Raw genomic sequence first — 13,072 nt, forward strand, 5'->3', positions numbered from 1 at the left:
CCTTTCTGAACAGATGGGGGCGCGCTCAAAGCCGTGGGGGTGGGAGTGGGGATAGAGGTGCCGGACCAGGACCCGTTGATGCCAAGGTTTGACCACGCAGTGAAGGTTTACATTGGGAGGAAAAGGGAAGGCGAGTCTGAGACTCGTGAAGCTGTAGGGAAGCCTGGAGCTAGAGCGCAGGCACTGGGTAGACGGGTTTTGCCGGTGTAGGGGGCTGCCCCCTCGAGAGCGAGGTGCCCAAGGACCCCTGTTGATAAACACGGTACGTTGCCGGGCCGCCCTAACTCCCGTAGGTCCAGGCTGTTGCTACCATCAAGGAGCTGTTTATGGAGCCACCTCCCCACGGACCAGCCTCCAGTGTCCCTATCTACTCTCCCTACAACCAAAGCTCATGAGGCCTTCCCTCCAGGGTTCTCAGCCTAGCTGGGCCTGAGAAGCTCGAGCTGGGGAATGCTAACCAGCACGCAGCTCTCGCCGCTCCAGCCTTGAGGGGAAGTCAGCGATGGATACGGATACTCTCTCCAACCTGGCATCGAAACAGTTAACTAACCTCCAGGTCCACAGAGCAACCTTCTACAGGGGCCAACCCTCCGCCTTTGCGGGAGGAGGAGCCGTTGCCGGTTCAGTGTTTTCATTGGTGAGTGTGATCGGGGCCTTCCAGGACCCACCAATCCAGGAGCAGGAAGGTAAGGTCGGGAGTGTGCCGCGAGAATAGAGTGGACGGAGAGTCGGAGAGACCGAAAAACTGGGAGGGGGGCGGGCGGTGAGGCAGCGGACTGAAACTCTAGGCCTAGTGGGGGCGGGCGGGACGGAAAGCGCTTGAGAAGACTGGCGGCAGGTCGGAGCCCAGAGCCCTGCGCTAGCAGATAGCGTGGGTGTGGCCCTTATCCACCTCCCAGCCCCCGCCCCTGGGATGCCGGCGGCATGATGTGTTGAGACCTCTGTCTCCTCCTTTCCCCTCATTTTTCTCGTTCCTCTCGTGGGTGAGTCCTAGGCCCTGGGCGGGGACCTCACAGTTCCACCACCCCATCCGCGGGCTCGGCCTTAGTTTCCCCTAAAGCAGCGAATGGCCGGGGGTGGAACGCGGAACCCGCAGGTTTTCTGGAGAGCAGGGTGCTTCTGGTCAGCCTGTCCGTATCGCCTCCACACCCGCAGGCTTCCCCATGGGCCGGACCGTGGTCGTGCTGGGCGGAGGGATCAGCGGCTTGGCCGCTAGTTACCACCTGAGCCGGGCCCCTTGTCCCCCCAAGGTGAGTGCCCCCACTCCGTGCCAGAGGGAGCCTCCTTTAATACTCCTGTCCCATTTCCAGCAAGAGGGAATGCGCCGCCCCATTCCCCTCCTGACCCTTTACGCCGCCGCGGCCGCGGCCGCGGCTATAGGCCGCAGTGTCTCCCTCTTGTCCCCAGGTGGTATTGGTGGAGGGCAGCGAGCGCCTGGGAGGCTGGATCCGCTCGGTACGAGGGCCAGATGGTGCTGTCTTTGAACTTGGACCTCGAGGAATTCGGCCGGCGGGAGTCCTGGGAGCCCGGACCCTGCTCATGGTGAGCGGCTTGTGGAATGCCTAGGAGAGGTTGTGGAGGGACCTTCACTGGAGAATAGAGTGAAGGGGAGCAAGTAGATTTGGTGGTCAGTCCTTTCCTTAGTTTATGCTCTTTCTGAGGACGTGTGGAGCAGGTTTCCGAGCTTGGCTTGGACTCAGAAGTGTTGCCTGTCCGGGGAGACCATGCAGCTGCCCAGAATAGGTTCCTGTATGTAGGTGGCGCCCTGCACGCCCTGCCCTCTGGCATCAGGTAATGCTATCATCTCTTTACTGCCATCCTTCTCCGCTTCCATCCTCACATCCTTTCCATTTCCTCATCTTCCGGTTTGTCAGCCCTCCCAGCAAAAGGGGCCAAATGAATGGAAATGACCCCCTGGAGCTGGGGGGTTAAATCAGAGCTCCCTCTTCACTGTGCCTTCCTCCATGCAGGGGGCTACTCCGCCCTTCACCTCCCTTCTCCAAACCTCTGTTTTGGGCTGGGCTGAAGGAGTTGACTACGCCCCGGGGCAAAGACCCTGATGAGACTGTGCACAGTTTCGCCCAGCGCCGCCTTGGTCCTGAGGTAACACCGCCCAGAAGCCCCCAAATCCCTCCCCTCCTAAACCAGCTGCAGATCCCCATACTCAAACCTTCCACTAGGGCCTCTTCTGTATCATCTGAAAACGCCCTCTTCTCTTCATACCCAGTAGCCCCCCCAAACTCAGTGTTGGGGGTGAATGCCTTCATTTCCTTTCCATCTTTCTGTAATAGTGGGACTGCTTTCCAACCAAACCCCACCCCACCCCTATTCTCTGCCAAGCAGGGACAGTGGAAATTAGTGCAACTTATTCCTTGGCCTCTCAATCCCAGTCTCACCCTTAAGGTGGCGTCTCTAGCCATGGACAGTCTTTGCCGTGGAGTGTTTGCAGGCAACAGCCGTGAGCTCAGCATCAGGTCCTGCTTTCCCAGTCTCTTCCAAGCTGAGCAAACCCATCGATCCATATTATTGGGGCTGCTGCTGGGGGCAGGTGAGGGGGGAGTTGGTTCAAGGGTTGAAGATATTAAGGACTGCCAGAGTGAGGGACTGGAAGCAAGGTGTGTTATTTTAATGATTCTTCTCTACTTCCTCCTCTGCAGGGCGGGGCCCACAGCCAGACTCAGCACTTATTCGCCAGGCTCGGGCTGAGCGCTGGAGCCAGTGGTCACTCCGTGGAGGGCTGGAGACATTGCCTCAGGCCCTTAACACCCACCTGACTAGTAGGGGTGTCAGTGTTCTCAGAGGCCAGCCAGTCTGTGGGCTCAGCCTTGAAGCAGAAGGGTGCTGGAAGGTAGGAGAGCCCCCTGGAGTGTAATGAACCTGTCTGTTAGAGTTTCCAACTTTGTCTAAATGCTTTAGCCGGCAGGACTGGAGTTTCTCCTTGTTCTCCTGTCCTAGAAGCTATTTAAATATGGGCTACTCCACATTCCTAGGCCTTATTTGTGGACCTTCCTCCAAGACCTGTTTGATCCAAACCTGTGGATAGAATATATATAAGTGGCTCCCAGCTAGGGGCAAGAACCACTGAGCTCCACTAAACATTTCAGAGTAGCCCACTGGCTTTTGTCTGGCCCACTTCCTGGAGTAATGGGGGGATGATTTTTGTGCTGACTACTTAGTCTGTTCATCCTGAGTCAGCACCCAGTCTCTCTCCTGCCTGGGAAACTAAGGCAAAATTCCCATGATCTCTGTGTCTTTTATTTTATTTTATTTATTTTTTTTTTTTGCGGTACGCGGGCCTCTCACTGTTGTGGCCTCTCCTGCTGCGGAGCACAGGCTCCGGACGCGCAGGCTCAGCGGCCATGGCTCATGGGCCCAGCCGCTCCGCGGCACGCGGGATCCTCCCGGACGGGGGCACGAACCCGCGTCCCCCGCATCAGCAGGCAGACTCCCAACCACTGCGCCGCCAGGGAAGCCCTCTGTGTCTTTTAAATGTTTTCTTCCTCTCAGGTGTCTCTAGGGGACAGCAACCTGGAGGCTGACCACATTATTAGTGCCATTCCAGCTTCAGGTAATGTGGTGGTCACCCTCCCCTTCTCCAACCAGGTTGAGGCAACGTAGCTTCTTTCTGGGCCAGCAGGACCATGCCATGCCCCTGAACTGGTCAACCCTGTGGGAGTCTAATCCCAAGGAGGGTTGGTAAAATTGAAGCGTGAATGCCTCCTGAGGCAGGCCTCTGCCTGCTCTCCTCCAGTGCTCAGCAAGCTGCTCCCTGCTGAGGCGGCACCGCTGGCTCGCGCTCTGAGTACCATCACTGCTGTGTCTGTGGCTGTGGTGAATCTGCAGTACCGAGGAGCTCGTCTGCCTGTCCAGGTGTGACACAGAAGAAGGGGAGAGTGGGCTCAACTGGAACTCTTCCCTCCTGACCCAGTCTCTTCCTTTTCTCCAGGGATTTGGACATTTGGTGCCATCCTCAGAAGACCCAGGCATCCTGGGAATCGTGTATGACTCAGTTGCTTTCCCTGAGCAGGATGGGAGTCCCCCTGGCCTCAGAGTGACTGTGAGAGAAGGCAGCTTTGCTTAGTGGGAGTTTCCCAAGAGCTCCTCTGTGCCCCAGCGTAGTAAGGCCAGGCTGGTCAGTGCCGTATTCCCTTTTTAGGTGATGTTGGGAGGTTCCTGGTTACGGACATTAGAAGCCAGGGGCAGTGTCTTATCTCAGGAGCTGTTCCAAAAGGAGGCAGAGAAAGCAGCTGCCACTCAGTTAGGACTGAAGGAGCCACCAAGTCACTGCTTGGTCCATCTACACAAGGTAAACACTCCTCAGCTACCCACTGGAGGCATTGTCTACCCAGGCCTGGGACATCAGTGATAATCTTTCCCTGTATCCCCTCTTCTCTCCCCAGAACTGTATCCCCCAGTATACTTTAGGCCACTGGCAAAAACTGGGTAAGTTGGGAAAGCAGCTGGGCTGAGAAGAGCTGTGAAAATAGACCCCCAGCTGTAACATTCCTTTTATCTTTTCTTCCCAGAGTCAGCTACCCAATTCCTGGCTGCTCAGAAGCTGCCTTTGACTCTGGCTGGAGCCTCGTATGAGGGGGTTGCTGTCAATGATTGTATAGAGAGTGGGCGCCAGGCAGCAGCCCGTGTCCTGGGCACAGAACCTAACAGTTGATCCTCAAACCCCACTTCTTCCTGCCCCTGCTCACAGGGAGTCTCTCACCCATGAAAATAAAAGATGCTGGAGCGTGGCTTGGTCTGGCTGTTCTGTCTCCTGTGGGCGTGGGTGGGGTGGGTGAGCAAAGGTAGGTAAAGGGTGCTTAGGATACAGAAAGCAGGAGCAGAGGCAAGACAAAGTCCTTTATTAGAAAATATATCAAAATCCCAGCCCCCTGAGCAAGGTCCAGAAGAGGGAGCTACTCCAGCACTGGCAGAAAGTACCCTGGGAGGGGCTTCCTTCAAACACACTTCCTGGGAACCATAAATAGAATAAATATTCACAGAGGTCCCGGGAGAAGTCAGAACACTCTTCTCTCCATGGAAGAGGAAGGGATTTGGGGTCCAGCCCTGCTCTTACCCCCTGGGCAGGGGACTCCTAGGAGTCATCACAGAAAATCATGACATCAAGGATTCACAGTCATAAGCCCTGGCTGGTGACCCTAGAAAGAGGGACCCCCAGGGCTAGAGGAGCCCAGCTCCAGTCCAGCAGTGAGGAGAGGCCCCTGCCCCCAGCACGGCAGTAGAGTTCATTTCCCCCACATCCCCTCTAAGAGCAGTGAGGAGCTGAGGGTGGGGAGAACACAACTCTTCTGATTCAGTTTCATGATTAAGGAGGAGTCAGTGTGAACCATGGGGAGCTGTGTGGTTGGCAGCAGGCAGAGGGTCGGGCCTGGCTGGGGGCCGGCGCTGCAGCATCTCCTGACGGAAGGCCTGGGAGGAACCAGGTGGGTAACGGGGACCAGAGGGAGTCTGAGGACCCCGAGGGTCAGTTCCAATGTCTGCTGTGATGTTGGTATAGAGAGGGCCCAGCTCTCGAGCCAGCAATCGGTATGTCAGTGAGTTCATCCCATCTTGAGTCCAGGAATTCCGGGTTCGGACCAGGAGGTCAAATCTGAGGATTAGAGATTGGAGACTAAGACCTGGAAAGGAACAGCCAGGAATCTAGGAACCTTCAGGAACTGCCTGGCTAGGGCGCAGAATCCTGAGGATCCAGTAGTAATTCCCAGGCAGCCCTCCCATCCTACCTGTGGGGATTTTCCTCGTTGCCTTTATCTCCTCGGTGCTTCACCATCTTATAGTGTCCCACAGATGTGGGGGGCCGAGAGATCTTCATCCCAGCCAGGCGTACCCTATGGGAAAAGTGAGGGCAACTTGGAGGACCCAGAGCAGAAGAAAGCTGCTGACAGGTGAGCAAGAAGAGCTAAGGCTAGCAAGGATGGAATTGCACGTTTCTTTACACAAAGAACAGCTATTGCTAACTAGGCAGAAGAAGTGCCAAGTACTGGAAGGGGAGAGAAAGTCAAACACAAAGAAAGAAATGGCTGAAGAGAATGTAAAAGCCTGGATGTATCCAGATCCTCAGGGCCTACTGCCAGGCACCCTGGGGCCTTTAAACAATTGGCAGAGGTAGATTTGCACCTCCCACCTTTGCTTCCTAAATGGCTCCCAAGGAGCTGCCCCTGCAGTCTGGAAAGGACCGGGAGAGGAGCCATTTTCTCAGAAAGGGAGGGCAAGACTGGGAGTCACAGACCCAAGCTCAGCGATTCTTATTTAGACGAGTACTCTGCCACATCCCCTAGCCCCCACCCACATTAAGAAAAGAGTGGAACCAAGTAATCAGGACCTGGAAAGAAACAAACTCCCACTCTGACCCACAGGAGCAAGAAGGGAAGATAGCCTGGGAAGGTACTGAAAGAATACATACATTTAGAAATTGCTGGGTGCTTTACACACATACAGAAGACAAGAATTCATAGAGATGTCATGCCCGAGGACAAAGGGGGAGGAGAAGCAGTGGGTCCAGCATATCAAGTTCAAATAGTCAAATGACAGGAAATTGGGTCAGCTGAGGCTGAAGGTCAAAATGTTTCACATGCTAAAAATAAGCTGGCATCATGCTAATGGCCCAGGCTTTTTAAAAAAAAAAAAAAAAAAGTGGTTCTGGGCTATGTGGAGCTGAGCCTCTCCTCTCCCAGCCCTGAAAGGAAGTGTGGTTTGGATGCAACCCTAGCAGAGGCAGGACTAAACTGTCTCGAGGCCCCTTTCCAGCTCTGGAATCCCATGATACTATAGTCTACTGATCTGATCTTTCCCAGGGACATTACTAACCAGATCTAAGAGACTGAAGGATAAAAGAATGGGGAGCAGCATGCAAAGCCTGACCTGGGTAGACTGAAAAGACTAAGGGAGAGGAATGGGCACAGTGCAGCACCAGGGAGCTAAAAGTTAGTGGTAAAGGACTATGGCTAGGGGTGGTCTCACAGGACAGTGATCCAGGCTGGGGTTAGGGAGGGAGGTGGTGGCAGGAAGTCTGACCTGGTAGCAATGTCATCATCCTCACCACCCCAGCCCCAGTATTCATTGGGGAAGCCATTCATCTTCAGATACTGGTCAGGAGTGAGCGCCGAGACCCCTCCAAAGTACTGGGGGTACGGGAGGCTGGGGAGAGAAACATCCTTGGATTCCACAAGTCCTCTGGGGGGCCATCCCCCCTTCTTCCACTGGGTGGTGGAATTCCTGCTTCCAGTACCCTCTCACGCCCTCTACCTGTATCCAAACTTGTTCATGGCAACAGCAACATGCCGGGGTCCTCGGGGGTCACACACATACAGATTGTGGTCGTTCTCTGGCAAGAGGTCCACATCATGCAAGAACAAGCAGTCCCATTCTTCATCACGCAGGGCCTCCCGCACCCCAACATTCAGCAGCTTTGCCCTGTTAAATGTTCCATTTCCAGCCTGGAAGATAATGGCGGAGGACCAAACTAGGTCTATAGGTAGCATGGAAAAGAAGCATAAAAGTGAAAAGAGGGAAATCAAAGTGGGATATGGGACAAGGAGAATGAAGAGAAAGACAACGTCTTTGTTTTTTCATTCAACAAAAATTTTTTTGAGCATCAGTATGTGCCTGACACTTACATGCTGCTATTTAGCATTTAATCCCGACAACAAACCAACCACGTGGAACAGGTGGTATATTAGTTATCACTCTTTGCCTCATTTTAGCAGGTTGGGGATCCTGCTCAAGGTGACATATGGAACAAGTGGCAGAAGCCAGAATTTTAGCCCAAATCTATCCACTTCCAAATTCAAGAACGGAAAAATCATGGAAGATTATAGGACAGTGGGAATATCCTTAAGGAGAAGTATGGGACTAACACGTTGGCAGAGCAGTGCCAGCTGCTGCTTTCTTTTTATATATGTGTGTGTGTGTGTGTATATGTATTTTTTTTTTTTTGGGGGGGCTGCATTGGGTCTTTGTTGCTGCACGCAGGCTTTCTCTAGTTGCGGTAAGCGGGGGTACTCTTTGTCGTGGTGGCTTCTCTTGTCGCGGAGCATGGGCTCTAGGCGCGTGGGCTCAGTAGTTGTGGCTCATGGGCTCTAGAGTGCAGGCTCAGTAGTTGTGGTGCACGGGCTTAGCTGCTCTGTGGCATGTGGGATTTTCCCGGACAGGGCTTGAACCTGTGTCCCCTGCATTGGCAGGTGGATTCTTAACCACTGCCCCACCAGGGAAGCCCCCTGCTTTCTCACATTCAACAGTCTGACCCTCTTTTTTTTTTTTTTTTTTTTTTTTGTCTGACCCTCTTAAAATTATTTCAAGGATCCATTATATGAGAGTGGAGTGGAATTTGTTTGAGGCTTCCTTATAAGAAAGAAAATCAGAAGGGTATGGGAATTGGGGGTACCTGGTGGATGACATAGATGCCATAAGCAAGCTGCTGGCGTTGCAGGAACGGGTGCAGGTGGTAGAGCAGCAGGCGCAGGTGGTGCTCCCGGGCACGATGGGGCACAATGATGGCTGTTCGGGACCGGGGCTCACACCCTGCAGGGCGGTACCGGCCCCCCGGTTCCACCCGGGGATTCCTCTCCACAATCTCTGCCAGTGACGGCACTGGGCTAAAGGACACGGACACGGGACCCACTGTTGGGAGGGAATGGCAAGGTCAGGGATTAGAAGGGCAAGAAGAACTGTCCCTGGCAGTCTTATTCTGGGGCTCAGCTCCCCCAAGGGCTTGCTCAGAAACCTCACAAAACCTTGAGTTCCCCATCACTGGGACAGCTTTGCAAAGTCTGGAAGGTGAAGGCTCCTTACCTAGCCTACCTTCTTATTTGAGGGTTCCATAACTCCCCCCTGCCTCACAAGGTTAGAAGCTTACAGTTAGGGGATGGAGAGAACAGATGGACTTCCAACTAACTCACTAGACTAGGAGTGATCTACAAAAGAAGCAAGTCCTAGCCCAAGGCAAGAAGAGCCCATAAATGGGCTGTGGCTCAACCCAAGAGCCCAGTCGAAACTCCAAATTTAGAGTCCATTCTATCACAACCTCAGCCTCCCTTCCAGTTACGTGAGCCTCCTGTTCTAAGACCCACTCCTGCCATCCTATGCCTGTCCAAGCCTCCCTGTCCCCACACCTTGGCCTCGCCTTCACTTCTGCCTTCCTTCTGCACTCACCTAAGAGAGGAGATCGTTCTGGACAGTAGGGCAGACCTTGAGGAGCTGGGGGGCCCCCTGGGGCAACAGGGGCCCCAGGCAGGTGACTGAGGTTACTGTAGACATCATGGGGATGAGAGTAGTCAAATGTCGGCTCCTGCTCTCGGCCAAATAGAGCGCTGAGGCTTCGGAAGCCCCCCAGCGACAGGTACATCATGACAGCCAGCTGGGAGCCCACAAGCAGGGCCAGAGTGCAGGGTCGCTCCAGCAGCCTCCGCAGCATCCTGGGGTGTAGTCTGGAGAGGGAGAGAGGAGAGTGCTGGGGCAGGCAGGAAGAGAGCAAGCCAGCAGAAAGAGATCATTGGGCATGGATGAAGGCGGTGCCAGGGGTAAAGAGGAAAAGAACAAAGTCACAGAAGGGAGCACACAGATGTATGGAAAGAAATAGAATGCTACCACTATCAGACCTACCACCTGTCACTTCCAGCCCAAGTTTCACTCTCCTCCACCCCTCCCTCAAACCACTCCTATCACCTACTATCAGTCCCCAAGAATGCTTACATCATTCATGTCCCAAGGCCATTTCAGAGCATTCTCTGGAGAACCTCCCTTCCAATTTTAGAGGGGGTAGAGATAGACTTACCTAGGTTCAAGCTGTCTTCTTCAGGATCATGGGGACTCCACGGGGTCCCGGGGGAGCAGAGATGTGAGGCATTATATAAAATTGGAAATGTCACAGAGGACAGAGGAAGGCTCCATCCAGCACTCCAACAGCAATCTTAGGACCAGCTGAAACAGAAGTGGTCAAGGATAGCCAGCCACCCGCAGAGGGGCAGACATGAGGATCAGGGTGAAGCCGGTTTCCCAGCTGGGGAAGGGAGGGAAAGTGGTTGGAGAGAAAAGGGGTGCAGCAGTAGATGCTAGGTCCCTGGCCTCTCCCCCATAACCCTCTAGTGTGTCAGATTCACTCTGTACTTAACCATCCTCCACCCCAGCAGGACCAACCTATTTGGAGAGTGGGGAAAGGGAAGCTATCGGAGATCTTACTTTCGCCAGAGGTGAGGCAGTCTTAACAGGACTGTGGAGTGACCTCAAGAGAACCCAGGGAGGCGGAGGAAACTGGCTCCTTTCCGTTCTTCACGTTTCTGGGAGCTAGCTCTGCAGGTGCAGGGAGCGTGACCACCTGGGAGCTGCATGCAAACAACCTTGCAGCGCGGCGGGGAATAGGATGGGGGTAACATCCCCTACCTTTTTCTACCTTTCCCCGGTCCTATCGGAGGTGGGGATCAGGGGTTATTGGTGAAATGAGATAGGGAGATGGAGGGCTGGGCAGAACCTGTCAGAGGTACCTGGGCTAGCTCACCTAGAGGGGCGTGGTCAGCGCTCTGCAGGGGCTTACAGCCCAGTTGTTTCGGAGCACCCTCATCCCACCCCAATCTCCTCCTGCGTTTGCTCTACCTTGCAATGTGAGCCCACCGGCCTCTGTCCATACTTGCACTTACGTCCCCCTCCCTGCTCAAGGCTGTCTCCAGCCTTTACCCAAAACTTCTCACCTTCCCAATTTCCCGAACCTTTCTCCCGTGCCTCTCACCCCACCAGCCCCAGACCACACACCTGACCTTCTGCAGCCAGTCTTCACCACCACCCCGACAGCCAGAAAGAAACCGCTGCCGCCATCTTGGAAGCGGGAGCTTCGGGGGCGGGGCCTCGCGTCACGGGGCGGGGCCTAGGGTGGAGCCGCCCCGGCCCGCGAAGCGCAGGGTCTGAGCCCCGCGCGGCCTGTGGGGCACGGGTGAAGGTACCGCGCGGGCTTCTCGGGGCTCGATCCCTCGGGAGAAGGCGCGGGGGCTCATCCCCACCGGACCGACTTCCAACGGGATTCCACCCCCCACCCCTCACCCCCCACCCCTCACCCCTCACCCCTCACCCCTCAGACTTGTGAAAACATCAAGTCAAACCAGGACCTTTCTCGGGGCCAAGACGTACTGAGAGGCCGGTGCATCGGAAGACCTGACTATCGCCCGAAGTTGACCTGAGCCCCTTTCCCAGTGTGTCAGCGGCGCCCCCTTTAATCTAGTGCCACTTATTATCAAAATTATTTCTTGCTCAGGGTACATCGTTGCAGACTCCTCTGGCGCATTTTTGTATCCCCAAGGTATCCCGCAGGCCTTGAAATAGAAACGGTTAATAAAACAAGGAAACGTTGAGTGTGGAGGGAAGGGCAGCGTCCGCTTTAATGTAAAAATGTGTTTCCCCAGTTGTTAAGAGTAAGATGGACGCTTCGTTAATATGCAATATGTTTTATCTTGTGGCTTCTACTTAGAAGCAGAGCATCACACTGAGGAAACTTAAATAACTCGCAGTGTCTGCCTCAAAAAGCTCATGTTCTTTTGTGCGGGGTCGGGGTGGGGGTGAAGGGGGTCAGGGTAGTTGTACACAATATAGTGTGATAAATATGATAGCCTAAAAATTGCACCTCATTCACAAGTTGAAGTTTGGAAAAGGTTTCCCAGAAGAAATGATGACTAATGGGAAACCTGAAGGACTTGTCTATAGCATGTCCTTCTGTTTTATAAGATTCAGTCTCCATGGAGCTATTTTACAATTCTGTGTAGGTTAACTGATCCACATGCAAATTCTGTCCTGTCTGAGAGAGGTTCAATTAACCCCCTACTCCCCTCCTCACCCCGCCCCCCCCCCGCATTGTGGGAAAAACAAAACAAAACAAAACAATTTTGCCTCCATTTTCATATTTCTTTATTTCTGATCTGTAAATGTGTCTGTTCTTTAGATTTTTTTTTAACGAGTTATAACATCTGCTGGTTTCCTTATGAGTTAAATAAAATCTTTAACAGGTGTTCATTTTTATACATGTATTGACAAAAACTCTCTCCTTGACCAAATTTTAGACAGGCTCCCCTGAGCCCTCTTTTCTAATAGACCTCATCCTTGGGCCTATAGCCATTTTTATCAAGAATCCTGCTAAGTCACTTTAGCAAGAATCCCCTCACCCTTAATTTCTGATCACCCTGGCCTGCCTTTAGCAAGAATTCTAAGTTGGTTGAGCAAGAGTCTCCCTACTCTTGATGTAATTTTCCGTCTACTGACTCATTCTGCTCATTGGCTATAACTATCCACCTGTCCTTAACTGTATTCAGAGTTGAACCCAATCTCTCTCTGATTGGGATAGCCTTGGCACCTACTGCAATAGTCCTGAATAAAGTCTTTCTTACCATTTTAACAAGTGTCAGAATAATTTTTTCTTTAACAGTGTGAGAGTCATAATTTTACCCTTTTCTGAAAATTATCTTTTAACAGGTGAATAGCGTTCTAGACACAGGAAACCACAGTGCAAAAGTCTGGAAATGAGGAAGAAATTAGGGAGCTGGGGAAATTAAAAAATGGATCAATAGGCTAAACGATAGAGTCAGGGGAATGGTGAAAGATGAAACTGAAGAGGTAAATAGGTGACAGATAATGAAAGACTCCATAAACCACATTGAAAGAGATTGAGTTTTATCCTGTGGGCAAGAAGAAAGCCTTAAAGCGCTCTAAACAGAGAGTGCTACGATCAGAACTAGGAATTTTACTCCGGTGGAAACGAGGAGCATGATTGGAGTGGTCAAGACTGGAAGCAGGGACCTATCAAGGAGGTTACTGCAGCAATCCAGGAGTGAGATGAAACTCATGCAAAACAAGGTAATATCAGTGGGACTGGAAGGAAGAGGACACCTTTGAGAACTTTTAGGAGGCAAATAGGACTTGGTGATTGGCTGGATGTGTCAAGTCAGGGAGTTAGAAGACTCCAAGAGGACTCCCAGATTTCTTTTTCTTAATTAATGAATTAAGTAAGTAAGTAAGTAATTTATTTGGCTGTGCCTGGTCTTAGTTGTGGCATGTGGGATCTAGTTCCCTGACCAGGGATAGA

At 52.8% G+C, this 13,072-nt stretch overlaps 2 protein-coding genes across 12 annotated transcripts; one reads left to right on the forward strand and one right to left on the reverse strand.

The window, feature by feature from the left end:
- The first annotated feature begins 618 nt into the window (after window positions 1-618).
- PPOX (protoporphyrinogen oxidase) lies at window positions 619-4,745 on the forward strand. Of its 6 annotated transcripts, none has more exons than XM_067728367.1 (12): window positions 619-637; window positions 1,156-1,250; window positions 1,408-1,542; window positions 1,676-1,791; window positions 1,971-2,548; window positions 2,658-2,848; window positions 3,508-3,568; window positions 3,752-3,870; window positions 3,947-4,057; window positions 4,157-4,306; window positions 4,401-4,443; window positions 4,527-4,745. In XM_067728367.1, exons 2-12 carry the CDS (start codon window positions 1,164-1,166, stop codon window positions 4,667-4,669), a joined length of 1,734 nt encoding a protein of 577 aa, XP_067584468.1. In that variant the 5' UTR covers window positions 619-637; window positions 1,156-1,163; the 3' UTR covers window positions 4,670-4,745. The 6 variants fall into 6 exon arrangements, with proteins under 6 accessions (XP_067584468.1, XP_067584467.1, XP_067584470.1 ...); XM_067728366.1 differs by lacking the exon at window positions 619-637 and adding an exon at window positions 743-983; XM_067728369.1 differs by lacking the exon at window positions 619-637 and adding an exon at window positions 747-983 and having other exon boundaries at window positions 1,156-1,542; window positions 1,971-2,103; window positions 2,404-2,548.
- A 90-nt stretch (window positions 4,746-4,835) lies between these two features.
- Window positions 4,836-10,855, reverse strand: B4GALT3 (beta-1,4-galactosyltransferase 3). Of its 6 annotated transcripts, none has more exons than XM_067728393.1 (9): window positions 10,764-10,855; window positions 10,192-10,334; window positions 9,788-9,933; window positions 9,166-9,440; window positions 8,399-8,634; window positions 7,261-7,451; window positions 7,030-7,152; window positions 5,739-5,843; window positions 4,836-5,605 (listed from the first exon to the last, which is right to left on the reverse strand). In XM_067728393.1, the coding sequence occupies exons 4-9, from the start codon at window positions 9,425-9,427 to the stop codon at window positions 5,332-5,334; spliced, it is 1,191 nt and encodes a 396-aa protein (XP_067584494.1). In that variant the 5' UTR covers window positions 9,428-9,440; window positions 9,788-9,933; window positions 10,192-10,334; window positions 10,764-10,855; the 3' UTR covers window positions 4,836-5,331. The 6 variants fall into 6 exon arrangements, with proteins under 6 accessions (XP_067584494.1, XP_067584492.1, XP_067584495.1 ...); XM_067728391.1 differs by having other exon boundaries at window positions 10,759-10,855; XM_067728394.1 differs by having other exon boundaries at window positions 10,192-10,302; window positions 10,759-10,842.
- Window positions 10,856-13,072: the final 2,217 nt, after the last annotated feature.

This window comes from Pseudorca crassidens, chromosome 2, assembly GCF_039906515.1.
Source record: "Pseudorca crassidens isolate mPseCra1 chromosome 2, mPseCra1.hap1, whole genome shotgun sequence".
Lineage (NCBI taxonomy): Eukaryota > Metazoa > Chordata > Mammalia > Artiodactyla > Delphinidae > Pseudorca > Pseudorca crassidens.